The sequence below is a fragment of the Taeniopygia guttata genome, chromosome 5, assembly GCF_048771995.1.
Source record: "Taeniopygia guttata chromosome 5, bTaeGut7.mat, whole genome shotgun sequence".
Lineage (NCBI taxonomy): Eukaryota > Metazoa > Chordata > Aves > Passeriformes > Estrildidae > Taeniopygia > Taeniopygia guttata.
In genome coordinates, this window is record NC_133030.1 from 12352287 (window position 1) to 12380253 (window position 27967).

General features: G+C 41.5%; 1 protein-coding gene across 5 annotated transcripts; it reads left to right on the forward strand.

Annotated features, from left to right (window-relative positions):
- The first annotated feature begins 590 nt into the window (after nucleotides 1–590).
- BUB1B (BUB1 mitotic checkpoint serine/threonine kinase B) lies at nucleotides 591–27330 on the forward strand. 5 transcript variants are annotated; one of them, XM_072929600.1, is made up of 26 exons: nucleotides 597–785; nucleotides 1063–1168; nucleotides 1293–1579; nucleotides 3739–3921; nucleotides 4265–4324; nucleotides 4550–4694; nucleotides 5443–5639; nucleotides 5720–5898; nucleotides 6013–6206; nucleotides 8898–8992; nucleotides 10772–10998; nucleotides 11269–11381; nucleotides 11898–11995; nucleotides 12287–12339; nucleotides 12801–12900; nucleotides 13140–13226; nucleotides 13607–13712; nucleotides 14207–14493; nucleotides 15384–15565; nucleotides 17582–17728; nucleotides 17886–18001; nucleotides 18257–18418; nucleotides 19112–19254; nucleotides 22351–22522; nucleotides 22883–22989; nucleotides 26783–27330. In XM_072929600.1, the coding sequence occupies exons 4-26, from the start codon at nucleotides 3779–3781 to the stop codon at nucleotides 26970–26972; spliced, it is 3303 nt and encodes a 1100-aa protein (XP_072785701.1). In that variant the 5' UTR covers nucleotides 597–785; nucleotides 1063–1168; nucleotides 1293–1579; nucleotides 3739–3778; the 3' UTR covers nucleotides 26973–27330. The 5 variants fall into 5 exon arrangements, with proteins under 5 accessions (XP_072785699.1, XP_072785701.1, XP_030129565.4 ...); XM_072929598.1 differs by lacking the exon at nucleotides 12801–12900 and having other exon boundaries at nucleotides 591–689; nucleotides 13142–13226; XM_030273705.4 differs by lacking the exon at nucleotides 12801–12900 and having other exon boundaries at nucleotides 598–785; nucleotides 13142–13226.
- The last annotated feature ends 637 nt before the right edge of the window (nucleotides 27331–27967 follow it).

The window sequence follows — 27967 nt, forward strand, 5'->3', positions numbered from 1 at the left end:
GCTAACGATGGCCAGGGAATAGACAGGCTCAGTCTGAGAGAGGAGTGGAAAAGACTGTTTGGTATTAGTGACAGTTCCCAGAGGTCTGAATTGCACGGAACCCAGGAATGCTGAGAGGTGGTGAGCAGCAGGGATTTGCATGTGGACTGCAGAATGGCTGTGCCTCTGGCCGTGCCATTGTTTAGTTGACAAATAAGTAAAATCTGCATTCCAGTTTAAAGTGTAAGGCTGTTTCTTTCTTGTGCAAGTCAGTGATGGAGTAAATCCCTTGGCATTTTCATTTCTCTGGGATGAAGATTTGTTACTTATGGAAGGCAGCAGCTTTTCATAGCAGGGAGAAGGACAGAGTGGGTAGAACTGAGCACCAGGCCAAGTGAGTTCTAAGTAACTTAGGCTGAGACTTGGTGTGTAGGTTTAGATGCTGTTGTTGAAATCTTAAAAGTTCATTATTTTCCCTGTCTATGAATCAATTTCCTCATGGTACGATGGACACCTGCTAGAAACAGCACTTTTAAGACAGGGTATTAACTATTTGAAGTAATGTTGGTTATGCTATTTTGGAAGAATTGTGGATATGAAAGAGCCTATTCGTTTTTCTTTACAGATGTAGGTCTGTTTCTCCCACCAGCTGCTGTTTGATTTTTCTCTATATTTGATGAATCCTCTGCTTTGACAAATCAGAATATAAGGTAGAATTATTCAAGACCTGGATTTCAGAGGGAAGGAAAACAGAAGCATCAAAGCTGTTGCTGTAGCAGCTGAAATAGCTGTTAACTGCTGTGGAGGTGTGTGTTTTGTTTTATTTATATTGGGGTTTTTTATTTAATTACTCAGAATCCATAATGAGGAAATACTCTTCTGTTCTTCATCTTCAACCTGGAACTATTTAAGCTGGTCTATAAACTTGCTTCATTCTGGAGAGCTGTAATTATTGCTTACTGCTAGTTCTGTAGTAGAAAATGGCTGATTGAAGTGATCATTAGACTTTAACTCTTGAGAGGAATTTGTTGGAGATGGGAAGCTGCTCTAATAAATAGGTAACTGACTGTAACTTCTTCATAGTTGTTCAGCAGATCATAGCCAGAAAAACGCCCGTCAGCCTCTCTCTGTTTGTAATCCTGTGGATTCTCTGAGTGCCAAGGAAAGCAGAGCAGCAGCAGCAGCCTGTGTAAGGAAACGCTTCAGCCCCTGGCAGTGGTGAAGTGGAAGAAAGGGAAATGTTCATCTTTTAAATAAAGAAAAAATGGTCATGAAATCTGCATGCTTTCACAGTCTCTTCTGTTTTTTTCCAGGATGAGGTGAATGGAATTGAACGTTTGAGTGAGGATGCAATTGTGACAGGCTCCTACAAGAACAAGACCCTTTGTGCCAACCCAGAGGACACGTGTGACTTCAACAGGGCTGCCCACCTGGCCTCAACGCCCTTTCACGGGGTGGTAGCTCAGAGATTCCCAGCTCCTGCTTTCTCTCAGAGTGAACTGGAGGAAGACAGTCCAGAATCCAAGAGTGCACCTCTGAATCAGGAGACACCAGAGTGTGAAGGAGCATACACGGAAGCTCTCAGTGTCAAAAAACTGAGGTAATTAACAGTAAGGGACCTTTAGCCATTTCTCCTGCATGTCTTTCATGTTGTGGCTTTACTGTTGCTAAGGATGGAGTTTTCTGAAAAGACCAGAATATCCTGGTGAGAGCCATTTCAGTGTCTGCTTTGCCTTGAGGAGATTGAAGCGGTAATAGCAAGCCCACTTGGCTTTTTGCATTACTGCTGTGGGACTTAAGTACAAGGTTTTTTAACCAAATAACTTACAGAGAAATAAATGCTTTCTGTCCTCATTATCAAACATGAAGAGCAGAATCACCCGTTGATTTTATACTTGTAGAGAGAAGGTTATTAATGTCATTAAGGATCATAGTAACACAGCCTCTGGGAACCACTTTTGGGAGTGTCAACCCATTTATTTTTCAGGGATACCCCAAAAGCGAGGTTTTTCTGTGACACTAAAGCAGAACACATTGCCAGTTGCCTGAGGTGAGTGCCTCAGGAAAAATGACAGTATGAACTTAAAACCCAGTAATAAAGTGGATAATCTGCGAGTGCCAGCGGTTAGCAGAGGGAAAGGGTTGGAACACATGGGAGCAGGAAGAGGAGTATTCCTTTCAGATGAGATTAACTGCGAGCGCATTATTTATAAGTTTGGTTTTTTTTTCCCGCCGCCGCCGCTGGTGAGGCGGGAACTACATTTCCCGTGACGCCCCGTGGCGACGCAGGCCGGCGCCAATCATGTGGGGCGGGGTGCGGCCAATGGGGAAGTGGGAGAGGTTTGAATTCAGAGGCGGCGGCGCCGCCGTTACGGCTTTTGCGCTGCTGGGGTCCTGTGTCGGTCCGGGCGGCTCGCGTCGCTGTGTGCTGCACGTTCGGTTGGGAGGGCTTCGCGGGACTGAGGCGGCCTGAGGTGCGCTGTGGTCCGTGAGGGTTGTGGCCCTGTGGGGTGAGACGCGCGCGGGCTCTGAGGGTTGTGGAGTCCCTGACGGACCGAGGGGTCTCAGGGGTTGCGAAGTGCGCGGACTGAGGGTTGTTTGGTCCGTGGGGGGCGCGCGCGCCTGTGGGGCTGGAGTTGGCTGAGAACCTGTGGAGTCTTTGAGGGGCTGTGGGCCGTGACGGGCCCTCGAGGATCTGGAGGGCTGAGAAGTCCGTGAGGGGCTGCGAGGTGCTCGGGGCTCATGGTTGTGGGGTCTATAAGGGACTGAGGCGGCCTTTTGTGCTGTGAGGTGCGTGGAGCTCTGGGGTCCTTGAGAGGCACTCGGAGATCCGTGAGGGGCTGAGAGAGGCTGTGGGATCCCTGTGGGGTTGATGAGCCATGAAGCGTGTATAGGGTTTGGGGAGCTGTGGGGGATCTGTGGCATTCCTGTGGGGCTGAGGGGCTCTAAGTTGTGCGGCTGCGGGATTCGTGAGGCGCGCGGGGCTGAGGGGCACTCGGGGGTCCGTGAGGGGCTGGAATTTGTGGGGTGTGTGGGGCTGTGGGTGTCTCTGGGGGTCTGCGAGGTGCTGTGTGGGGTCTGTGAGGGGCTGTGAGGTGTGTAGGGCGGAGGGGCTGTGTCTGTGTGGGACCCGTGAAGGGCTTTAGGGTGTGAGGTACTTGGCGCTCGCGGCTCTGGCGCTCTGAGACGTGTTTTTCTGCCCGGCGCGGCGCTGGGGCTGCCCGGACAGCGCGGGGTGCCCGGTCCCGGCGTGGGGCGGTGCGTCCGGGGAAGCAATAACCTCCCATGGGTGCCAGCAGGGAGTCCCCGCCGCTGTGCCCCGCCGCCCCCCGGCAGGAGTCGAGGCTGGGCTGTGCCCCCCGCCTGCTGCAACCGCTCGTCTGACTGGGGAAGGACCAGAGGGTCCCGACCAAGCCTGGCTGAGGCTCCCCCTGGCCGGAGCGCAGCCGTCGGCAGACCCTGTGAGGAGGATGTGGGGGTCTCGGGGCAGGAAAGGAGGAATCGATAGCGAGGGAGGTGGCTTAGTCTTTGCTGATAATATTGCCTGCTTGCCATTCTTCACTGTCAACATGGGCTTTTTTTTTTTCGTCTATTTCCGGACGGGGGTAATTAAACCCCAGGTCCCTCTAATAGTTGGGTATCTAAGCAGTGTGGTTTGGCTGCACAGAAATTCGGGGTGAATGAGCTTAGGAAAGCTGTCTCTCTCAGGTTTCAGGTCAGTACCCAGCCTTAGAGGTATCAATTTCTTTTTAAATGCAGGATTAAAGGAGAAGCATTCAGGATTGGAGGAGAGGTGGTCATGTCCCAGGAGGACAGCCATGAGTGGGAGCTGAGCAAGGAGAATGTGCAGCCCCTCAGGCAGGGACGGGTGATGTCCAGATTGCAAGAGGCACTGTCTCAGCAGGACTCTTCCAGCCACACTGCTGTGCAGCTTAAAAAACAGTAAGTGATGTTATACCATCTCCTTTCCCCTTATCTTCCTCCCTTTTCATTTTATCTATATCTTCTTTAACTGTACTAATCTCATAAGCATTAAAAAGGCGTAAAAGAAGTTTAGTAATTTATGTGTGTGCTATTACCATGCTCTAGGATTTTAGAACTACTCAGTGCAGGTATTGTGTAGTACAGACTTCAAATTTTCTGTTTTGCAATGGAGCATTTAAACAGCAAACGCTAGGGAGATTTGGCTGTGCTTTTTAATTAATAATTAACTCTTAATTTGTAATATACAAGATAACTTACAGTGATACAAATGTATTTATGGATGAATAATGTTATGTTTTAGGGAGTTTGAAGCAGAAATACGATTTTACTGTGGAGATGACCCTCTGGATGTGTGGGAGCGGTAAGTTTTTCTTTATTTCAGAAAAAAGTTAAATAGTCACGTATCCATGTAAAAGCAAGGGAAACACATTCTAATTTAATAAGAAACTCATTGAAAGCTAAGTTTTATAATTGTGTTTAAATATTATATTGTGTTTCATTGTTATGCCTACATTTTTCTTGATTTCATTATATTTTACAGAGGCTTATTAAGAACTGACTTGCTATGATCACATTCTGTCTCTAGGTACATCAAGTGGACAGAGCAGGCCTTCCCTGGGGGTGGCAAGGATGGCAACCTTGCAGCAGTTCTGGAAAGGGCAGTGCAAGCCCTCCATGGGCAGCAGCGATACTACAAAGATCCTCGCTATCTTAATCTCTGGCTCAAGTTTGTGAGTGCTTTGGGGAACATCTCTTGGGTACTGCTTTTCTTTGGGACCTTGTCATGTTGTCTGCATGCAGCAAAGTTGATTCTGGTGACAAGAGTCAAACAGTGTTGTACAAGTGCAATATTAGACATATTTTTCTACAGATGTTACTTTTGACTTCTGCTTCTAATTTTCAGACTGTTTTTTAGGGTTGTTCACTTTAGACAACTGTAAACGCTAGAAGTTTTTGTTTTGAAAAAGCTGCCTTGAATAAATAGAGTTCAAATATTTATTTAAGGAGAAAGAGAAATGATTTAAAGATACAGCATCTAAAATATATCTGTCGTGCCAGGTATTTTAGCTTCTAGCTGTCTTCTATCCCCATCCTGTTAAACTCTAAAGCAAGCTAAGTGTGTTCTGGTCCTGTCTCTCCATTGCTGTAATTTTTGTTGTCCAGTTTTATACAAAGCAACTTTTCCCCAGCTTTAGCTTGCTGAGGTAATCTACCAATTCCAAAAGTGGCAAGAAATATGTTATACTTCATCTGAAGCTAAAATAACTGTTCATTCTCAAGAACATTAATATGGTGCAATTCATTCATTGGATTACCTCACATTTGAATAAGAAATGATAAAATTCTGTGTACCGGACTTACAGCTGCTCCTGTCAGACTTGTATTGAAATTACTGGGGTCTTGCTGGAGGCATTGAAATGCAGATTTTGACTGGGACCCTGCTGCAGTGTGATTACAAACATACTTGGGTCATTTCAGGGTGATTGCTGCAACGAGCCCTTGGATCTGTATGGTTACCTGCACAGCCAGGAGATTGGCACTACGCTGGCCCCACTCTACATCACCTGGGCAGAAGCACTCGAGGCCAGGGGCAGCTTTAGGAAAGCAGATCTGATATTCCAGGAAGGACTTCAGCGCAAGGCTGAGCCTTTGGACAAACTCCAGGCTCATCACAAGTAAGGGAAGAGTGTAGGTGCTCACCTGGGCTCCGGGGATAGGGAAGGCTATGCTGACTTCTCCAATGTTTTTTTTCTAGGCAGTTTCAGGCCCGTGTTTCTCGGCAGACACTACTGGCACTTGAAGAAAGTCCTGATGGAGACAATATGGGATTGCTGGAAATTGCAGAGCCTCAGAGAAGTTCGCTGGCAGATCTCAAAGGCAGAGGGAAGAAGAAAGTGAGAGCCCCCATTAGTCGTGTTGGAGATGTAGTTAAAGGTACATTCAAGAGCTAAAAAAAATGTTATGGAAGGAGTTAAATCTATTTATAGTGAGATTTGCAATTTAATGAGATGGTTGAAGGTTAATTGACATAAATCTTCTTGCTTATAGTCATGAACCCAAACAGAAGCTGCCAGCCTCAGGCTTCTCTACAGCTTCCAAATACTCCAGCTTTTGCTGTATTCGATGAAAATTCTGTGTCTGGACCTGAGATTCCCACACTTACCGCACAGTCATGGCCAGCACCTCCAGTTCCCAGGGCCAAGGAGAATGAACTCAGCGCAGGACCGTGGAACTCTGGCAGGGTAAGGAGGCTCAAAAGGGATGGGGAAAACAGAGGAAGGTGTGTCTAAGTTGATGATTTCTAAACCCTGAAATAGACGCTGTGTTTTTCTCCTTTGCCTGTGGCTTGTGTCTATTGCAAATGCAGATTAAATTATGCAATTGTGAAATTGTTTATATTGAGTGGAACCTTACAGATCATCTGGTTTCACCTTCCACTAGCCCAGGTTGCTCCAAGCCCCATGCAACCTGGCCTTGGGCACTCCCAAGGATGGATCAGCCACAGCTTATGTGGGCAACCTGTGCCAGGGCCTTAGCACCCTCCTAGGGAAGAAATTCTTCCCAGTATCTCATCCAAAGCCACCCTCCTTTGGCTTAAAGCCATTCCCCCTTGTCCTGTCACTGCATGCCCTTGTGAATGGATACTCTCCTAAAGAGTCCCTGGCCATGTGTACTCTGTTCAAGTTTAGCAGGCTGATATTGCTCAAATAAGGTTCAAAAACTCTGTGGAGTTTTAAAATCAAGAAAAGGGAATTATTGCTAAATAGAAGAATTGGCAGAGGTGGCTTGCTGAAATGTTTGGGGGGCAGAAAAGGAATGTAAGAGGCAAAACATGATCCAGGGAAGGGGAGAGAAGCCAGGCATTAATTAAATCAGTAAGACAGAAGCGTAAGAGCTGAAATATTTTGGAAAATAGAACCTGAAGGAAGGACTGCTGGCTGTCTTGTGCAAAGAAGGCATGTGCAGCATTCTGCACATCTTGTTTAGAAGTGCTTGTGAGGAAAACAGAAGAGCGCAGATCAAAAGAATGCAAGTGCTGTATCAATGGAGTACTTATCCTGGCAATAGGATGACAGAGAGTAGCTTCCAATGGCTTAAAGTAAACATCAAAAGGAACAGCTTTGCTTCAGGTGTTTAGGCTGTTCTAGAGAAGTGATGGAAGACCTTGTGTGAAGGGAATCAAGCCTGTGAGCTCAGGTTTGTTTCGCAGGTGCTCAGCTAAGCCCCAGTGTTGCCACGTTCTTTGTAGCTGAGAAAAGGAGAATAGCAAGTCAGGAGATTGATGCCTGGATGTCGTACGGTGTCTTTATGAAGCTTGTGTCCCCTGTGGTCTGTTCTGTTGGTCATGTGGTGTGGAACACAAGCTTTTCCAGACCACGTTACAATGACAGTGTAAAAGCAAAGCTTTCCTTGAAAGCCTTCAGGTACACAATATGGCAAAAGCCGGTGTTCAGAATTTGATCCTTGCAATTGATTGGATTGGGCAGTTGGAATATCTGGCCAGTGTTGTCCAATGAGGGGAGCAGTTGGTTAGGTAATCTCCCCTCTGTCTTTTGCCCTCCTCCCCTGCCTTTATTATGCCAATGATTGCAAAATAAAATGTCCTTGGAGAAGTAACAAGCAAGAGATAACAAAATTTTAGGAATGTGTCAGTAAGCGCCTGTTCACTGTGGGAAAGAAATGTGGGAAAGTACTGTAAGTTTCACTGAGGCGTTTAACAGTCTACAGAATCACAAACACATGAAGAAGACATAAAAGCTAAAAACCTTGGGCATCGAGATGAAAATATTTTAATCTTCTCAATATGGACATTGTTATAAGTGAAGCTTGGTAACAAATGCTCAAATGGGGGAGGGATGCAACCAGGCTAAAATTTAGGGAAACTCCAGGAACATTGTTTTTAGATAGAAAGCAGTTTGGTTAAATGAATGGAAAAGTTAACTAAGTCATGGATTTAATATAGGTGAGAAGAGCGAGGAAGAATTATTAACATAAAATTTCTTTTACCTGTCTGTTTGTGCTGCTTAAAACATTCATTGTGGTCTCTGAATGCTTCAATATTTCTTTTAATGTCTGCCCTTAGAGTAGTCTCTGCTCCCCTCTTAATGAAATTTCTTAGATTTAATTAAATAAAATATCCTGTTTCTGATAGAAGAGACAAGGATGTTTAATTCCGCCCCACTGAAGGGCAGTTCAGGAATAATCTTTGGTGAATGCTCTGACATTTTAAAATCTGCAGAGGGAAGAAGTGGTTTCTCTTCCTGTTGGTTTCAAGATGCCCCAGGAAGCAGTTTGGGAAATGATGGAAAAGAGGAGTGAGTTTTTGAAGTATTCCCAGCACATAGCTTTTTTTGTGCTGAAGAGTCTCAGGCAATTGCAATAGACAGATGAGAGTATTTTGTTGTCAGACTAAATTCTACCTCTTCTCTTTACTAATGGAACACAGGAACTGTTACGGCGTTTTTGTGGTGCTGTAATGGCCTCTGATGGGAAAATTGAGAAAAAAAACACACTCCAAGTCTGGAGGTTGTTGTTGGACTGGGAATGAATATTATCATACAATTGGGACAATCTTGGCTGTAAAATAATAACTGTGGAATCTGTGGAAAATAAGGAATACCCAGCCTGGCCAGGTTAATGTGTCTATATCTCCCTCAATATGTACAAAACATTCCCTTAGAATAAGAGGAACTGGGGCTGGGGAGGACATGCAGGAAGTGCATGCCTTGCCTTTTAGTTGCCAATGGTCAGCTGGTGGGCTGTGACTGTGTCAGAAGAGAATTCATCTTGGAAAAGTCTCCATCGAGTTAAATTTTCTATAAAAGAAAACCTCGAAATGAGCAGAAGATGAGGAAAAGGGAGTTGCAGAATGCAGAGGGATGTGGAGAGTGAAATGAATCGCTGTGTTGTTAATGTTGCCTTTCCTTCCGCAGCGTCCTCGCAGCTCTGTGAGCTCTGGTTTGGAAGTGCCCCACCCACTGCCCAGTTTCACCCCCTTTGTGGATGAGTCAGCTCAGCCCCAAATGATGTGAGTCTTGAGTTGGAGCTGTGGGGATTGCATTTGGAATTCTCAAAGCTGCTGTCTAAAACTGGACTTGGTTTTGCTGAGTACTTAAGCCTCTTGAGCTAGAAGAATTTAAAAATCTGTCAGCCTGGAAGCAATTAGTGCTGCAGCTTGATGACAGAGGCTTCAGCAGAGGTTGCATAAGGACATGGGAAGTGTTCAGTGCTGCTCATGATGTGGGGGCCTATATCATATTCATATATGCTAATGAGCTTAATAGCTTAACTCAGTGTGTATACACAAAACCACAAGCTACCTGTCTTAGGGTGCTGTTTGCTGTGAAAGAGGCCCAAATGGAGGCAGCAAATGTGGTGGGTTTTTTTCTGTCTTGGGAACTCTGTGCTCAGCATATCTGGAGTTTTATTCTGAAATAAGCTGTCAGAGTTGCCATGCCAACAGTGTTGCTTAGGTCGTGGAGGAGTGAGTGTGCTGCTTGTACAGTGCTCCCTGAAATGCTGATAAATCCCAGGAGATGGGGTGGTTCAGTTAGAGCAGAGGAAAACACATTATTTTGCAAGGTTGCTCTACCTTTCTGTGGCTAACAATGGCCAGGGAATAGACAGGCTCCTTCTGAGAGAGGAGTGGAAAAGACTGTTTGGTATTAGTGACAGTTCCCAGAGGTCTGAATTGCATGGAACCCAGGAATGCTGAGAGGTGGTGAGCAGCAGGGATTTGCATGTGGACTGCAGGATGTCTGTGCCTGTGGCGGTGCCATTGTTTAGTTGACAAATAAGTAAAATCTGCATTCCAGTTTAAAGTGTAAGACTGTTTCTTTCTCATGCAAGTCAGTGATGCCACATCAGAGGGTCAATCTCTTGGCATTCCCATTTCTCTAGGATGAAGATTTGTTACTTATGGAAGGCAGCAGCTTTTCATAGCAGAGAGAGGGATGGAGTGGGTAGAACTGAGCACCAGGCTATGTGAGCTCTAAGTAGCTTAGGCAGACACTTGGTATGTAGGTTTAGATACTGTTGTTGAAATCTTAAAAGTACTTTTTTATTTTTTTGTCTTAGAATCAATTTCCTTATGATACCACCATTACCTGCCAAATGTGGAAGTGCTATGCTGAAACTGTTGATATATTGTGCAAATCACAGCATCCGCTGTCATCGAGGTTTCTTGGCAGAGGTCCCTGTTGTGATCTAGATATTGATCCGCACACTCCCCCAATAAAGCTTTAAAATCCCAAACATTAGGAGCACCTGTTTGCCTCATGATCACTCTCAGAACTGACTTTATCCAGCTGGATTGCTGGTGTTTGTAATGCTGTACCAGCATTTCTTCTTTCCTGAAATTAGCATATAGGTTTCATCTGGCCCAAGACTATCCATTTTTAAGTCCTTTTTCTCCTGTGTCCCTTTTCTCCCTGATAACCATCCAACAAACCAGAGTTTCGGGACTTGTCTTGCCTGTGGTCACACAGCTCAACAGAGCTAAATTGAACAGATCCTGCTTCAGGATGCACGGCAGTTCAGACATTATAAGAATTTTATTTGTTTTTGACTGTACATTATAATCACTTTAGGTTGGATTTGTGTTTGGTTGTTTGTTTTCTTTTAGTTGTCACACAATTCTGAGTAGTTTGGTGTTACTCATTCCAATTTTCTTTTGTATTTTTTCGAAACATGGAATAAAATGTCTTTACTCCAAAAACAGGTTCTGAAATCTGTTGTATCCTGTGCCTGCTTTTCTGTGCTACAGTGAAGTTCACAAAGCCCAAGTAATAACTTCTTGTTTCTTCAGGACTCCATGCAAAATTGAGCCCAGCATAAACTGTGTGTTAAGTACTCGCAAACCTGAGGAGCGGGAGGACCCACTGCAGCGTGTGCAGCATCAGCAACAGGACGCTCAGGCAAAGAAAGAGATGGTGATGTACTGCAAAGAGAAAGTTTATGCTGGAGTGGATGAATTCTCCTTTGAAGAGATCCGAGCTGAAATCTACAGGAAGAAAGCAAGAAAGAAAGATGAGGGTATGTTCCAAAGTGGGCTGGAGCAAGTAGGGCATTCCAGATGGAATAATGAAATTGTATTTGCTTCTGTCTGTTATTGCAGCTGCTTTTTCTACTGGAGTAGTTGTTTAACTGCTGCAAGGTACAGAGACAGTAGCACTTCAATAGCTTTACATGGAAGCTGTGGGACAGGGCAATACCACCAGAAGTTTCGGCCCCTTGACAATTTAGGCTGCAGCCACCAATTGTATGTGAAATAGGCATTGGGCCTTAGAGGTGTTTTTTACTTAGATGAAATACAAGCCATCGAACAGAAGAAGGAAGAAATACAAAGGAGAATTGAAGAGCTGGAAAAGAAATTAAAGAAGAAAGAAGATGACAAGCAGCCACAACCACATGAACAGGTATTGTACTCATTTATCTGCAAGTAGATGCAATTTTAAATAAAAGTACCCAAAAAAGCCAAAAGAAAGCATTTCTGATATTCTTCTAACACATTTTAAACTTTTTTTGAAAGGATTCTTCGCTAGTAAAGTATATTCTTTCTTTCTCTTCCTTCCCTGTTTCCAAAACAATGCCTTCACAGTAAGTACTTTAAATAACGAAACAGAGTTGTGACTTTTTTAGGCTACCTAACTACTTACATATGTCCTTAACAGTTACAGAGTAAATAAAATCTCCTATAAAAGTATAAATATGGTTGCAAAGAGTAAATTATGCCTTTTAACTTCACTATGCAATAAAAGTGGACTTTACTTTCTTTGTGCAGGTAAGCTAAGTACAAATAAAAGTGGCTAAAGGCAACCATTTCCTATCAGGGTTTTAATGCCTACGTGGGAGTATCTTCATGGTTTTGGAGCCTTTTTGCCTGGCTTGCGATTCTACCACTGTAGAACCAAAATGTGCCTTTGTTTCCGCAGGCAGCAGAGGTAATGGGAGCTTCCACACCTTTGGGAATGCAAGGATTTACTTTTCCCAGTGCAAAAGAATATGGGGAGAAACAGCCTCAGTCACAAAGGTAATAGAGGTGTTTTTTAGCCAGCAGGGAGAACACTTGTGAGGCTATGTAGGTATGACTAGTAACATGGATCACTAGCAGCCTGTTTTCTCAGGTAGAATGGAGTATAGCCTTGACATCAGCCTGTAACCAGGATCTGTGCTCTTTCTCCATATGTTTGATTATTTGTCTGAGGGATCTTAATTTCTTGCAAGAAGCATTTGTCGTCTTGGCTTGCCTTTTTTACAGAGTTTACTTACGTTTTGTGAGGGTCTGTAGAATACAAACTTGTTTTTTTTATCTTTTTCACAGTGAATTCCAGATCTGTGAAGATACTCAACTATATAAACCATCTTGTTCTGAGAGTAAGTAGTCAAGTTTTTTACCATTAACAAGACAGTCTGGTTAAAGGAAAGTGTTCCATGAATACCAAGAAGGCAGCAAAGTAAAACCCAAAGCTTAGGTGGATAAGAAGAATAACAGTATGTGTGCTAGTAGTGCCTTTTACCTTATTGTGCAAAACACAGAGCGTCTGAGATCTGAGAACTGTCACTATTTGAAACAACTTTCAAGAAGAAGAGCATTTTTCTTTCAGTAGCTGGAAAGTTTTCTTCCATCTTTCATGTTTGCTGTCTTACTAGCATTTCAGAAGAGTTTAATGCTATAATGAGATTGATAACTGCCTTAAGTCCTTTTTCCTGAGAGGTTTTACTAGGGGAATGCATCCATAAATTGTATATTGTTGATTTTGGTAAGTTTTGTCAAGAAGGTCAAATCCCGAAGAACTTTACTTCTGATCGGAGTTGACTTTTGTTGCTGTTGACAGAGGTTATCCAGACTCCTGATGTGTCCCCAGATAGCCACAGTAGAAATACATTTTTAAACTCTGAGGAGAAACAGAGAAATGAGACAGTCTTGCAGAAAAAAGGACAAATTCTGAAGCGTAGTCTAAACACAGCAAGTTAGCTCACATATGGTGGTAAAGGGGTGGTTCATGAACGTGGCAAAACCAAACCTTTTTAAATAGCTTTCTTTATATGCCAGCTCTGTAACTACATGTTAGAAGCAGTACTTTTAGAACTGTGTATTAACTATTTTAAGTAGTATTGGATATGCTATTTTGGAAGAACTGTGGATATGAAAGAGCCTCTTGGTTTTTCTTTACAGATGTAGGTCTGCTTCCCCCACCAGCTGCTGTTCCATTTTTCTCTATATTTGATGAATCCTCTGCTTTGACAAATCAGAATATAAGGTAGAATTATTCAAGACCTGGATTTCAGAGGGAAGGAAAACAGAAGCATCAAAGCTGTTGCTGTAGCAGCTGAAATAAGCATTAACTGCAGGGATGTGTGGGGGGGTGTGTTTTGTTTTATTTATATTGGGTTTTTTTATTTAATTACTCAGAATCCATGATGAGGAAATACTCTTCTGTTCTTCATCTTCAACCTGGAACTATTTAAGCTGGTCTATAAACTTGCTTCATTCTGGAGAGCTGTAATTATTGCTTACTGCTAGTTCTGTAGTAGAAATTGGCTGATTGAAGTGATCAATAGACTTAAGCTCTTGAGAGGAATTTGCTGGAGATGGGAAGCTGCTCTAATAAATAGGTAACTGACTGTAACTTCTTCTTAGTTGTTCAGCAGATCATAGCCAGAAAAGTGCCCGTCAGCCTCTCTCTGTTCGTAATCCTGTGGATTCTCTGAGTGCCAAGGAAAGCAGAGCAGCAGCAGCAGCCTGTGTAAGGAAACACTTCAGCCCCTGGCAGATTTCCTGCCCAGGAGGACAGCAAGGCAGCCCGTGCTGCTGTCAGACTGAGTCAGCTTGTCTGGACTGGCATCACGTGTGAAAACCACGGATTCTAAACTGCTGCCTGGCATGGCAGGAATTGAACAGGTTGATGATGAGATTATACTGGAAATACCATGTTGTGGCTGTGGCTGCCTTGTCCCAGGAAGTGTTCCAGGCCAGGTTGGATGGGGCTTGGAGCCGCCTGGTCTAGTGGAAGGTGTCCCTTCCCATGGTGAGAAGGTGGAAGTCAGTGGTCTTTAAGTTCCCTTTTGACCTGGAGCATTCTGGGATTCTGTGATAAGTAGAATTAATGAAGGCTGAATGTCCTTTTCATGTTGGAAGGTGGTGGAGTGGAAGCAAGGGTAGAGAAATGTTCATCTTTAACTAAAGAAAAAATGGTCATGAAATCTGCAGGCTTTCACAGTCTCTTCTGTTTTTTTCCAGGATGAGGTGAATGGAATTGAACGTTTGAGTGAGGATGCAATTGTGACAGGCTCCTACAAGAACAAGACCCTTTGTGCCAACCCAGAGGACACGTGTGACTTCAACAGGGCTGCCCACCTGGCCTCAACGCCCTTTCACGGGGTGGTAGCTCAGAGATTCCCAGCTCCTGCTTTCTCTCAGAGTGAACTGGAGGAAGACAGTCCAGAATCCAAGAGTGCACCTCTGAATCAGGAGACACCAGAGTGTGAAGGAGCATACACGGAAGCTCTCAGTGTCAAAAAACTGAGGTAATTAACAGTAAGGGACCTTTAGCCATTTCTCCTGCATGTCTTTCATGTTGTGGCTTTACTGTTGCTAAGGATGGAGTTTTCTGAAAAGACCAGAATATCCTGGTGAGAGCAATTTCTGTAGCTCAGGCTTTACTTTGCCTTGAGCAGATTGAAGCGGTAATAGCAAGCCCACTTGGCTTTTTGCATTACTGCTGTGGGACTTAAGTACGAGGTTTTTTTAACCAAATAACTTACAGAGAAATAAATGCTTTCTGTCCTCATTATCAAACATGAAGAGCAGAATCATCGCTTCCTTTTTTACTCTTGGCTTCTGTACCTATTTTGACTATATAAAATGTTTTTAGTGCTCATAGTTTAGTTCTTCTACAGAGTAAAAAAGCTGGGGAGAAGAATAACCTTTTTGTCATTGTGAAGAATAATAATTTGTGGTATGGGGGTTTCTTAATCTAGAGCTGAGTTGATTTTCTGGCTCTTAGAATGTAAACATGGATCATGCTGAATGTGTTTTTTTCTTGAGAGGTTCCTTGAAAACCTTGCTGATTATAATTAGGAAGAAATATTTCCCACCCAACCCTTCACTGCTTTGAAAGCACTGAAATTTTGTAGCAAAGGTAGTGATAAATTTTCAGGATGTCTTCTGTTGTATCAGTTAAATTTGGTGGAAGAGAAGATTAATCTAATCATCTCTACACTAAGATTCTGAGTATAATCAATCATCAAAACTGAAATGAAACTCTGACATGACTTCTGGGTTTCTGCTGGGGATGGGAAAGAATTTCTTCATGTTAATTAAATCTCGGCATGCACAGTATCCTCTCCTAGTCCCCTGTCTGACATTACAATTTATATCTTTGGGAAGGCTGAGTACTTGATGGCTTTATTTACAGCCCAATCATGGAAGCAAGCCTGGAAGACACTCACTCATCAGGTGCTTCAGTCTCAGGAGGTTCTCTGTCCTCTGTTACACAAACATCTGATATTAAATACCTGCAGATCAGTGAGAAACTGGAGCTGGCTCAGAGCTTGCCTGCTGAAGTGGTTACTGATTCTGGAGGTGGAAACCTTACTGGTTAGTACTAACCTGAATTTCACTCACTACAAATAACTTGCACCTGTCACTAAATGTGGGGTTTTTTTCTGCTCTTCCTGTATCCTACTCTGTTTGTGTGTTTCCTGTTACTACGACTGGTGACTGAACTTGTCTCCCTTGTCTGAAGCAGCAGTGAGGTGCAGTACTGGATGCTTCTCAGCATTCCAAACAGTATTAAGGTGACAGAGAAGTTACTTAGGGTAGTAAAGCAGGCAGTCTGTAGGAGTAATGAGGTCAGATTCCAAAATTGAAAATTTGGTCTGGATGGCAGTAATAACTTCTAAGGTAGCTTTGTTTTGGTTTGTCTTTCTTTTTTCTCTGTCATCGTACTGTGTGTCTCCTGACGGGCTGATAAGCTACTACTTTGAAAAGGATGAACACGAATTTGGAGTCTACTGCAAGTTGCATAATTTTGGTTTAAATCTGCATTTTAACTATGCTGTGAACTCTTGTGCTACTTCACAATATCCTTCTTATTCCTATTGAGAGAAAACAGTACTGATACTTAAATAGTCAATTTCTTTGCTTGTTTTTCTTCTAGTTAAAGTAAATTGTTTGTTTCTGTTCTAAATATTTAGATTACAGTTAGAACAGAAATGGTCACAAAAAGCCTTCAAAATCTGTCCTGTGGAATTAGATGTGTGTTGGATGATGGTGTTCAAGGTGTTCAGCCTTCTTTAATTCCTTTGGTTTTGGTCTATGGTGCCTTATTGGAATTGTGTATTTGAAATTTTAGTGTATCTGCTCTGGAGAGTTATGTTCTCATGTGCCTGCAGACTATTTTATGATGAAGCATGCTTGGGACGTGGAATGAAAATACAATTAGAAGTCACGTCACTGAAATAGCTGGGATATTTTGGATGGATCTGTGTCTTGTTTTTATCATATGTACTAAACTTTAGAGGAAGATGAAAAATCTCTTCAGAAAAAAAAAGCATTTGTTCAGATGTTTTAGTGGTCCTTTCTTAAACTTTGGATCTTTCCATTTGCTTTGTTTCTTAATTTCTTCACATCTCTCTTGACCTGCAGCTCTCACCCTGGATATAGTAATTCTTAATACTGTGTAAAGAATAAAAATTACTTCAGATATCTGTCAGTTTATTCCTGCAAAATATGCCAGTAAATTTCCTAGGTTTGTGATGGCAAAAGCTTGGAACACATTGTAGCCTCCAGCCTACACTATTTTGCGGATCTTTCACAGAACCTGAGCAATACTTACTGCAGTGCTTTTCAAATAAGTGTGGGCATAACATATAATCTGGTCCTTACATGTGTACTGTGAAAGTTTAAAATGTTCTCCCTCATTACAGCCATGGCATTTGGGAAAAGGCAGTAGAGGCCATCCAGTTCTTGTGTTTTATCTCAAATGATCAAGCAGAGTAAACATTGAGGCTACCTTGGTTTTTTTACAGATCAACTCATCTATTGAATGACCTTATGTTCTGTTATGAAGGAAGATAAGTCCAGTCCTACAGGTGTCTTCCCGGAGAGAAAAGCCATTAAATTCTTAACATTGCAGTGAGCAGCAGAGTTGAAGTCCAACTTTGTTTTCCTTTTCTTGCATAAAACCTCTGCTGTAATCCAAGGACTAAATTTCCCTAAACCCCATAATTTAAAAACCCCAAACTAATCACTTGCTGTGGGCATAGATTTAGAAAATGAGTGTTGATTTGCAGAGTGAGTTTGAATTCTGCTGTGGCTGAAATAATTCAGAGCTTTGTTTCTTTGAAAAGGTAACATTTTGCATCATGCTACAGTAGTAGAATCCTTTAAACCTCACGATAAAAGTCTGTAAGGCAGTTTTAAAGACAAGGGTCACATTGACTTCCCAGAACTATTGGAAAGAGATGAGTTGACTTGCTAGGAGATGAATAGTACATCAGAGTGTGGATCAAAAGTTTCCAGTATCCAGTTTACTTTTACTGACAGATACAATCAAGTTGCAGAGCGTTAACACAATTTCAGCTCATCTGTTCATGTTTTTTGTTTATTTAGATGATGATGTAGCTCAGTTCCTGTGGAGCTCTGAACAGCGTAAAAAGCTTTTAGGTTCTGTGTTATCATCACTGGCTGCTTCTCCAGATTTTCACTTGGAGGCTGGAGCTCTGCCTCACATGGAGATTGAGAAAGACATTGAGCTGGGTAGGTGTGCCAGACCCTCTGCAGTGCAGAGTTTTTGCTCTGATGGGTTTGAATTATGGCTCGTATCCACCCTCTTAGTTTTATGTGGTGCAGGTGGGAAATGACTTGGGAAGAGCTATTTACTGTGACAGTTTATGAATGTAAACTTTCAACACAGGAAATGAGACTTACTGCATCAAAATGGAATATTGGAACAATGAAGAATACAAGATGTTTTTTGCCATTCCAACTGGATGCAGTTTCCAGTGGGATGTAAAGGGATTTGCAATAAAGGTAACACACATGATGGTTATTGTACAAGAAGTGTGAACTGGTAATAAACTTTTAATTTCCGAAATCCATTCAAGAAGTTTGCTACTTCAAGTCCTCTTCCTAATTGAAGATCTAGATTAAAAATTTCTGACTGTGAAAAATGTCTTCCTTGATCAAGTGGGAGGGGGATAAAAAAAGAGGATGAGAATAATATGAAAATGAGCAATTTTCACTTTATTCCAAAAATAAATGTTCTTCTTATGTACCTTCTTGTAGGTGTATTCTCAGCCTGTGCCTTGGGATTTTTATATCACCCTTGAGTTACTTAAGCGTTTGAATTCTGACTTTGACCAGAGCTTCAGTGAGAATTGCAACTGTTACCTGTACCAGGATGGCTGTGCCATTGTGCACAAGGATACAAATTGCTTCACACTCATGGTCAGTACAGACAAACCAAGAATAACTGGAGGGTCCAAACTCCTGCTTGGGTGCCAGTAGTGAGTCTGGAGTGGTGTTATGCTCCTTGCTGAAGAGCTTCTCCTGTCTAATCCTGCAATACAGATGCTCTGGTTTTTATCTGTGTACAAATCAGGGCTGTCTGTTAATGACTCTGTTGGTTCTGGTTTCTCATTCATAGATCATGTGCTTCTCAGAGACAATCTTGAACCAATTTTTCACATTTTCTGTCTTTGTGAGTCATAAAGGACTGGAGCCAAGAACCACTTATTCCATAGCAAGATTTGCATCTAAAGCTGTTGTTTAACTTGACCTCTTTCAATACATTCCAGTCAGCTACAGCAAGGTCATAGCAATTAATGTCTTGCTGAATGATTTGCACTTTAGGTCTTGTAAGTGCATTTTGAATTGTTGCATACAAATAGGACTGAAATTCAATAGTGATTTCAGTCTTCAGTTCAATTTCCTCCTCCTGGTCTTTTGTCCAATTTTGAGTAATAATGTTTCCTAGCTTACAGTTCTTGCAATTCTGTCTGAGCAAAATCTGATTATATTGAATTTATGGTGGGACTGTTACCTCTGTACAGATGAATAATGAAACAAAAAGTGAGCTATAAATATTTCACCTAATCTAAGGTCAAAGGGTACAGGGATAGATGTTTATTCTCTTTTCAGGATATTCTCCGTGACCGTAAGTTCATCACAAAGGAAATCCTCTTCTTGGTTGTTCATGATCTTCTGCATGTGGTAGAGAAGCTGCACAAAGCGGAGATTGTCCATGGAGATCTGAGGCCAGATGTGTTTTTTCTGGGAGACAGGTTTGTCTCTGCCTATGACTATGGGAGGGTACAGAGCAGTCATTTCAGCTACAGCTCCCCTGCTTCGGTAACTTCTACCCTTGAGCTGGCATACCGAAGTACTGGGGCCTGAACAACAGGCCCGAGCCAAAGCTGACCTCTAGACGAACCTTCCAACCAAATGTTATATTTGTATCTACTCATTAACAAAGATTCATTAGCAATATGAACTATGTATCCACTCATTGTCAAAACACGTATTCACCTTCCTGTATTTAGAAACTAGATAAGGCCACACCTGGGTTTTTGGGGTTGTAGGAACAAAGGCAACTCCCTGGGTTGTGCCTTGAGAGGCTTTGGGAAGAACCCAGGAGGAGGCTGACCCCAGATGTTCCTGCACTGGAAGTGGTGTGAGCTTGTTTATTGCCCCCTGCCCAAGCTGGGCCCTGTCCCAGCACAGTCGGAAGCCTCTTTGCCTGCGGGTGGACTCACCCATAGGAATTCCCAGTTCTGGGAGGCGCTTTCCACTTCTTGGCTGCCACAGGGTCCCCCAGCTGCTGTGTGGCTCTGGAGGGTGGTGAAGTCTCAGGGTGTAATGGGTAGGCAATCCTTGGTAGCAATGATGAGGTACATTGCTGAGCTTCTCCTTGTGTAAGTCTTTACAGTCTTTCTAATTATAAAAAATGATGCTATTCCTTGAATTGGTTTCTGAACCTCTTGTGCTGAACCTGTCCACTGGCAAAACAGGCCTGATTTTGCAGTCCAGGTTTTTTAGGCTCCAGTGTATTCTGATAAGAGTGATAACACTTAATTTAGGAATAAGCCTTCCTGTAGAAATAGTATACATTGATGTTGTAAAACTTAAGCTCAACAAAATGATTTTGCTATTATTACCTGTGTTTTTAAGTTTCTGCTTTACCAAGGTTCTGGACCACTAATGTAAGTTACAATATGATTTGTAACTTGCCTTTATGTACCTGAAACCCAGGAGATTTGAAGACATAAGACAGGTGGGACTGGGTTATCCAGTTACCCTAAACAAAATGTTCAGCTTCCTCTGCATTCCAGCCTGTACCTTAATGCTTAGACCTAATTTTCTTTTTTAAGCTCTTTCTCATGTTATGTTAACAAAGCCACATATCCCTTGGAATGTGATCTGTGAACTGAGTGGTGTCTGGAAATAAAGCACAAACTTTTCCAGACCATGTTAGAATGATAATATAAAAGCAAACCTTTACTGGAAGGTTGTGTGCTTTCGGGTACACAATATGGCAAAAAAACCAGTGCCCCAATTTAGATACTTGCAATTGATAAGACTGGGCAATTGGAATATCTGGCCAGTATTGTCTAATGAGAAGAGCAGTTGGTTTGGTAATCTCCTCCCTGGGTAGTGCTCTCCTCCCATACCTTTATTATGTCAGGGATTACGTGGTACAAAATAAAGTGTCCTTGGAGAACTTACAGGCAAGACAAGAAAATTTTAGGAATGTGTCAATAAGTGCCTGTTCATTGTGGGAAGGAAAGCTGGGAAAGTACTGGAAGTTACACTGAGGCATTTAACAGTCTACAGAATCACAAATACATGAAAAATACATAAAAGCTAAAACTTCAGGCATCAGTGGGAAGCCAGTAACCAGAATGTCTAATGAATCAGATGTAATTCCATTACATAAATTCACTGGGGCTGTTCTAAGTTATCATTGATATGTTAAAAATAGCTATTAAATTTAAATTTACTTTAAGCCTACAGTCATCTAACATACATATTCCCAATATATTTTACTTATAATTTCTTTGTGATCATTTTATTAATAACTTATTTACATAATTATTTATAAATTACATACCTGTACTATGCAAGTCCTAATATTTTCTTCACATCCTGCAATGGGTTATCTTGCACATCCCTTAGGGTGCTGCATCCTATTTGGGAAGTCACTGATCTAATAGTGGCTTGATGGGCTTGGATACCTCCTGCTGGATTTCTCTGTGGCAAACATAAGACAAACAACTGCCAAAAATTTAGGATAATGGTTTGGGGTTTTTCAGGTAGCAAAAGGACAAGTGCATAAGTGCATAGTATAACATAAAAAAAAAATAAGCTCAGAGCATACAAGTATGTAAGAAGAGTAGTAGTGAGAGCTGTGATATGTGGATATTGTTGGCTTGGCAGTTGTCAATAGAATACTCCTCCCTGCCCTTCCAGTTTGTCCTCTCTCACCTGTAGGCTAGAAGTTTGTAGAAGTATTATCAAGCATAATTATTTTTTGTCTCAAGTATTCTGAGATTTAGATGGAGAGGGAGAAGTGCAAAACATTACACTGATTCCAAATTGATTCTTGCTTTTTTGCTTTTATCTATTCTCTATATTCTTTACGTATGTATATTTGTAGCTCTGTAGCCTATTATTGCAGTCGTAGCTAGCATTTTACCTACTCTATTAGACAGAAAGACAAAATAAATTCCCCACTGGCTCCAAGCCCTGGCGTCCAAGGTTAGGCTCTCTGAGAGCCAAGGTTGAAAACCAGCTCTTTGAGACACATATTCATAAACTAAGGTTAATTCCTATCTGAGGAGGGTTGTTCAGAAATGGGTAGAACCAGGGGGAATTGCCTCATCACCTATGTCTCTAATTGAGGATGCTTGTCAGTTATGCTAATTTTCTAAACATATAAAGATTGTATCTGCTTTGTTATTTGTACATCTTCAATACTTTTCATCCAGCGTGTTGTGTACCATAAGAATCCTTACAAAGGTAACCCCTTTTTATCACCTGTGTCTGGCTCATAATTTCAGGACCGGTGAAAAGGCATCATACTATTCCCACAGTCCACAGACTTTGTTTCAGATAACTGTAACAAATACAAAAATAGCGTCAGCCTCAACCCTTTATTGGTTCCTATTGCTTACTGTGGGGACAGCACTATGATCCCTGAGCTCCCTGCTGTGAGCCCTTGCCATCCAGGGCAGCCCTTGCAGCAGTAGTTCTGACAGCAGCCATCAGAGGGGAGTATTGATATGGCTAAGACTCACCTTCGCTGTGCTGTTAAATTTAATTCTAAAAGAAATAAAAAGTTTGTTGGATCGTCTTCAGCTTCATGTGCTTTCTCTGCTCAGGATCTGCGATGCGTTTTCTAATGAGGAAGTGCCAAATGCTCTGAAGGTGGTGGATTTTACTCACAGTCTGGATTTGAGGGTACTGCCTCGAGTCAGCTTGCCCTATAACTTTCCCACTGCTCAGACCCCTCATGGACAGCAGCTTCTGGCAGAAAGTTCTTTTCCTTATCAGGTGAGTCTGTATTTAGTAGGACATGTAATTTCTTTGTTTCCTTTACAAAAGCCATTTTCTTAAATTAAAATTTACAAGTGCCATGGAAATCTCTGATCAATAAACACTGAATAAAGAGAATTTTGCATCTGATGGAAACTTTGGCATTAAGTGAAAGATTAACCGCGCTGTTCAGTGATTGTAACTACTGAATTTATTTAGAAACCTAGAATGAAAACAGAATTTTACCTTAAGAAGTTTTTTTGTTTAACAGGTCTCTGGAAGATTCTGGTGTAATAATGGTTCTGAGTTAAATGTGTGAAGACAGTAAGAGCAGAAAGTGATAGACATTGAACTTTGTGGTGTTTGATGTGATTACAGGTAGACTTGGTTGGCATTGCAGATATAGTCCATTTGATGTTGTTTGGGGATCATATCCAGGTCTATCAGGAGAATTCCATCTGGAAAATCAGCCAAAGTTTATCAAAGTAAGTCCTTTTGCAGAGGGGGCTGCTGGGAAAGAAGAGACATCTAACTTCATTTTCTTTATACTGATACTATCTTCAGAGCTTGAAATGTACAACTTGGGGCTGTTTTTGCCAAAAAGTGTTAATTTTGTGGGGCCGGAAAGGTGAAGTTGTTGGACTTGTTCACTGGTAGCCTCAGTTCTGCATAGGAGACAATTTTAAGTTGAATATGAATAATCTGGTTGAGATGGTTTTGCTTTTTCATCTTTTCAGATGAGACTGACTTAGTCTCTGCACCTTACAGATCAAGCTTGGAGAAGTTTCTAAGTGGGTGGGTGGTGAGGGGGGCAAAGATCATATGAGCATGTTGCCTCAGAAATGGATTTGTTTGGCTTTCTGCTTTTTTTTTTTTTAATTCTACTAAGACTGATGGCAGGGTGTAACAGCTGTAGATACAGTACACTTGTACAGCAAAGAAAATAATTTAAAACTGTTATCTAAGATGCAAGTGTGCAAACAGCTGCTTTTTGGAAGCTGCAGTTTGTCTCAGGTATAAAATTCTACTGCTCTCTTTTAGCCGCATGTTTTGATTATAAGTCTGCTCTGCCTTCCTGTGCCCTTTGTTTGTTCTTAGACTGAACAGTTGTTTATTTTGTTAGGCACACACTGCAGGTTTTCTTGCCTTGGCATTTCATAAGGATTTTCCAGAACTCTGCACTCATGACAGCAGTTGCTGTACAGGTATCTGATTCAGGATCGTGGATCACTCCTAGGACCATTGCTTTAAGAAAACCCATCACCAGTGTGGGAGTTGTCCAGTTCCCTAGCAACCTGCACTGCTTACATCTCCCAGTTTTTTGTATTCAGCCTTTGGAAAAAATCCAATCTTCTTAAGCTGTGTACAGATGAAAAAATGCCTTTTTTTTTTTTTTTTTTTTTTTTTTTTTCCCTTTACTGGGTATATGTCCGAGCTGGGAAGGATAGGGCTGGCTGGCTGTCAGTGGAATTTGGAGGGGAGGAGTTAATTGGAAAGGAATTGTAGTTAAAGCTGGGGACTGGATTGAAAAAATTAGGATTTTGGGCTGAGGTAGAAATTGGCGGGAGTCTTGAGGAGGGGACCTGTGAAGGGCTAAAGGAGACACAGCAGGAAGAAGATAAAGTCTGGGCACAAGTTCTGTGGAGCAGGAACCAGGCTGTAATGGCTTCTTGCTCACCTGGGTGCATCAGTTTGTAATTTGGGAGTTCAGAGTACAAATAAGGAATTCCTTTTCTACCATCTCTTCTGCTTTGCTTCTGAAAGTGTTATAGACTTACTATTCATCATCTATACTTACTTTTCAATATCAGTTATTCCAAGAAATGTCTGCATAGGTGCTTTAGTTACACATTGTTCTGAAGTCTTATATCAACAGTGTAAATGAGGTGTTTCTTTATGTGGGAATAAGGAATTTATACTGAATCAGTATCCATTCACACATGGATCTTTTAGTCTGTCTAGTTCTTACTGACACTTGCTGTAGTCAGTTTGAAGCTTTCAAGTAATCCGTGACAAGCAAATTCATTGCTGCAGGGAGCCTTCATCCACAAGAAGAGGCTCCACAATTGAATAAACCCTGGGAGAAGAGTCAGCTGATGGAGATCTATTTTGCACTTCATCCTGTGCATACAGCCACACGTACTGATGGCACTTGTAACACTCCTGAAGATACAGGATTCTTCTTCCTCTTGCTTTTAGTAATTCTGCTTTTGTTAAGATGACATTGCTTCTGTCCTTCAAAATTCTCCAGGTGATTTGGAAAGTGATTTTTTTATTTCTTTGAGGTTCATTTCAGTTTGTTAAGTGCTTTGTTTTTTATTGGTTTTTTTTTTGTTTTGTGGTGTTTTTTTGTTTGTTTTTGCATTTTTTTCAGGGATTGTATTGACAGAATAACTTTCCTCAAAAACGGTTCTTAGAATTCAGGTATTGAATTAGAATTAGTCTTCAAGTATTGAACTAGAAAGGAGGCTTCTTACTAGAAGACTGACTAGTGTTAAATACAACAACCATGACCCTCTTATCTTAAGAAAGCTTTTTAAACAGGACTTAATTATTTTTATTAAACAAATGTAGATATAACAGAATGACTGCAAGAGCTGCTGATTTTACTACCAGTTCAGCAAAATACCAAAGCAGTGGGGAATTGCAGGGTAGAGCACAACATTTTTCTTCCAAGGTCAATTGTCGCCCTAATTCTTAAGATTTTCTAAAGCCTTCTAAGTTTACATTATGTTAGAAAACTTTCCCACACAATTTCTATAAACAACATATTGTTTTACATTCCTTCATAGGAGTAGAGAAACATGATATACTAGTAGTTTATCCAATGTCTTTGGAGATGTGGCCTATTCACTTTCCAATCCACTATCACCTTTGGAAAAGTATAAAAATTAGAGTCAGAAAATAAACCTCCTTCTTTACCTTGTGAATAGCAGGTAGCTCGTGTTGTACTTTCACGTGTCCTATAGCAACAGTCAGTGGCTTTCAATAAAAGAGAACCCACTCAAAAGGTGACAGAAAAATGAAAAACACTGAAACATTGTTGTAGATATTTAGAACAAGATAGAATATAAATTTTGATCAAGTTGTTTTTTTCATCTCCAAGTACAATGCTGACAGCCTGTTTTTCAGGGGAGGGCTTTTACCATTATTAAAGAATGGATATGGTGATTTTTTTCTGTTTTCACTGTACTATTTTAGGAAACTTCATCTGTGCAGGTTTATGTGAGGCAGGATATAGAAGCTGCCTTTGAATTTTTAGGACTATTTTTGTCATTCAGAACTCCTTACACTTCCTTAGCAACACTTCATCTCCTCTGCCACAACTCTTGCTCATCTAATTCCACAAAGAAAATGGACTCAAGTCTTGCATATTTTTTCTTGGTTAGGTTTTGCACTGACTTAATTATTTTAGCAAATATAAGAGTTACCAGTGAAATAGTAGAGGCTGGATTCATTCTAAGACTGGCTGCTGCTGTTTGTGAGTCACTTAGATAAAGCAGAGGCAGATAATTTGTTTCAAAGCCACTGTAACTCCTAGCTCAAGGGAGAAAAGTGCTTCAGTAGTCAGTAGCAGTGCAAGACTGAAGAACAAAGGGTTTGCTCTAATATCAGTTTTCTGAGACTTAAATGAGTCACTTAACCTTTTTATTCCTGTTGTGTGGGTACATCTGGGAGAGAGGGGATTTATTACTATTAATTGTCTCCAAAATATTATCTGTACAGAACTCTGGCAGATGGAAGGCAGGGAAAAAAGGAAGCAAAACTGGCTCTAAACCACCTTTTTCTTTTTTTTTTTTTTCTTGCAGCTTTCCTTTAATATTGCCCTGTTAACTTAGCTTGCAAGTGGGAGAATAAGATTTACCTCTGCCCTTTATTCATGAAAGGAGTTTCCCAAGTTGTTTGGTTCAAAAATGTTCTTGATAATTCCTGTAAACTAAAACTGCCTTGGCTTACTGTGAATGGTGGTAGTGGTCAGGTATACTAGAAGAGGCAACTGTATAAATAGTTGGTTTAGACCTGTGTAGTTACTATCCAGAAACCTATTGGAGAAAGAGAATGGGGTCCATACATATAAAATGACCAACACATTCCTAGTTTGCCTTTATATTTACTCAGGTGAGTGAAAATATTATTTCAGGCATGGTTCTCCCAGGGATGTTTAGTGCTGGATACTTCTGATGGAGAAGTATCACTAAACTACTAGATGGAGACTTTGATAGACACGTTGTGTGTGTGTGTGTATTGTTCCACTGAAAACTGCTCTGTTTATTTTAGGACCCCTGACAGTGACTTCTGGAGTAAACTTTTTGAGAGAATTCTGAATGCAGATGGTAAGTCCACAGTACCTCTGCTGAGGGAGTTGAGAGAGGAAATCAGTGAAATGTTTGACAGCTCTTTCAAAGAACGACTTTTGTTGACCTTAGCTGCTGTGGGAGAAATTTTCCTCCTGGTGGACTTCCAGTGACTTCATAGAAAAAAAAAAAAAATTTGTATCCTAGAGAAAAATTTGTTGTTGCTTTCATATGTTTTCAAATTTAAACATGAGAGTGATTGGAGCCATTTCTGCAATACTTCACATGGGACTTGCTCAAGAATGTTTCTATTGCATGAGTGCATGGAAAACCTCCTGAGCCTCTACATGAACCTTTCTGTGTCGGAGCAGTTTGTGAAAGAAAATTGTTTGTCTTAATTGCCACCTCTCCTTCTTGTACAGCTCCTTAGAAATTTAACAGCTAACTTGCATCACACTCTTTGAAATGTCTTTGTCTTGCATTCAGTTGATCTTTTAATTGGTGTTTAATCAATAAAGTTGTGTTTTGGTAGCGAGCGTCATATTTAACATTGCTATCAAATGGTTTCAAATGACTTCATTTAGAATCCATGCAGGAGCGCTGCTGCATGACTGGGAATATTTTGTGGCTGCTGGATGCAAAAGCTCCTCATTTGGTGGTAGCTTTCATAACCACATAGGATTTCCTGGACACTTGAATACAGCTTGAATGATTCTACTTGGAATGTGTTCTTGTAGAAAGTTTTCATAAGAAGAAGTAGATGAAGTCACAAGTGGAAAAGCTGCACACATAAACCTTTTTTCTTCTTAAGGCAAGAATTTTGTTTACTTTTGCAAGGGCTGGAGTTCCTGACTGGATTTGAGCATCCCTGAAATCTCATTTTGCCCTAAGTGATGTATTGGCAGGCTTTTGTGGGAAGTTTTGTGGCTAGTTATATGTATTGACCTTGTATGTACTGCATTACTGAAACTGGTACAAAGGCTTCATTTTATTCAAGACAACAGAATTATCCAGATCCAGACCCAAGGTGGTACTATGTACTTGAAGTGCAGGGAAACTTCTCAGACTTGGGATTTATTTCTTGCAGCTTCTCCCACACAGGAAAGTGAGAGCAGACAAGTGCATTATTAGCAATTTCTTCTCCCTAAGATGCCAAAATGACTGTGTT

Excerpts from the sequence above, each read along its gene's own strand:
- BUB1B (XM_072929600.1), top strand. The coding sequence starts at position 3,779 with ATGTCCCAGGAGGACAGCCATGAGTGGGAGCTGAGCAAGGAGAATGTG. Across the intron at positions 3,922-4,264 it reads GCTGTGCAGCTTAAAAAACA|GGAGTTTGAAGCAGAAATAC; the intron begins GTAAGTGATGTT and ends GTTATGTTTTAG. Across the intron at positions 11,996-12,286 it reads AAACAGCCTCAGTCACAAAG|TGAATTCCAGATCTGTGAAG; the intron begins GTAATAGAGGTG and ends TCTTTTTCACAG.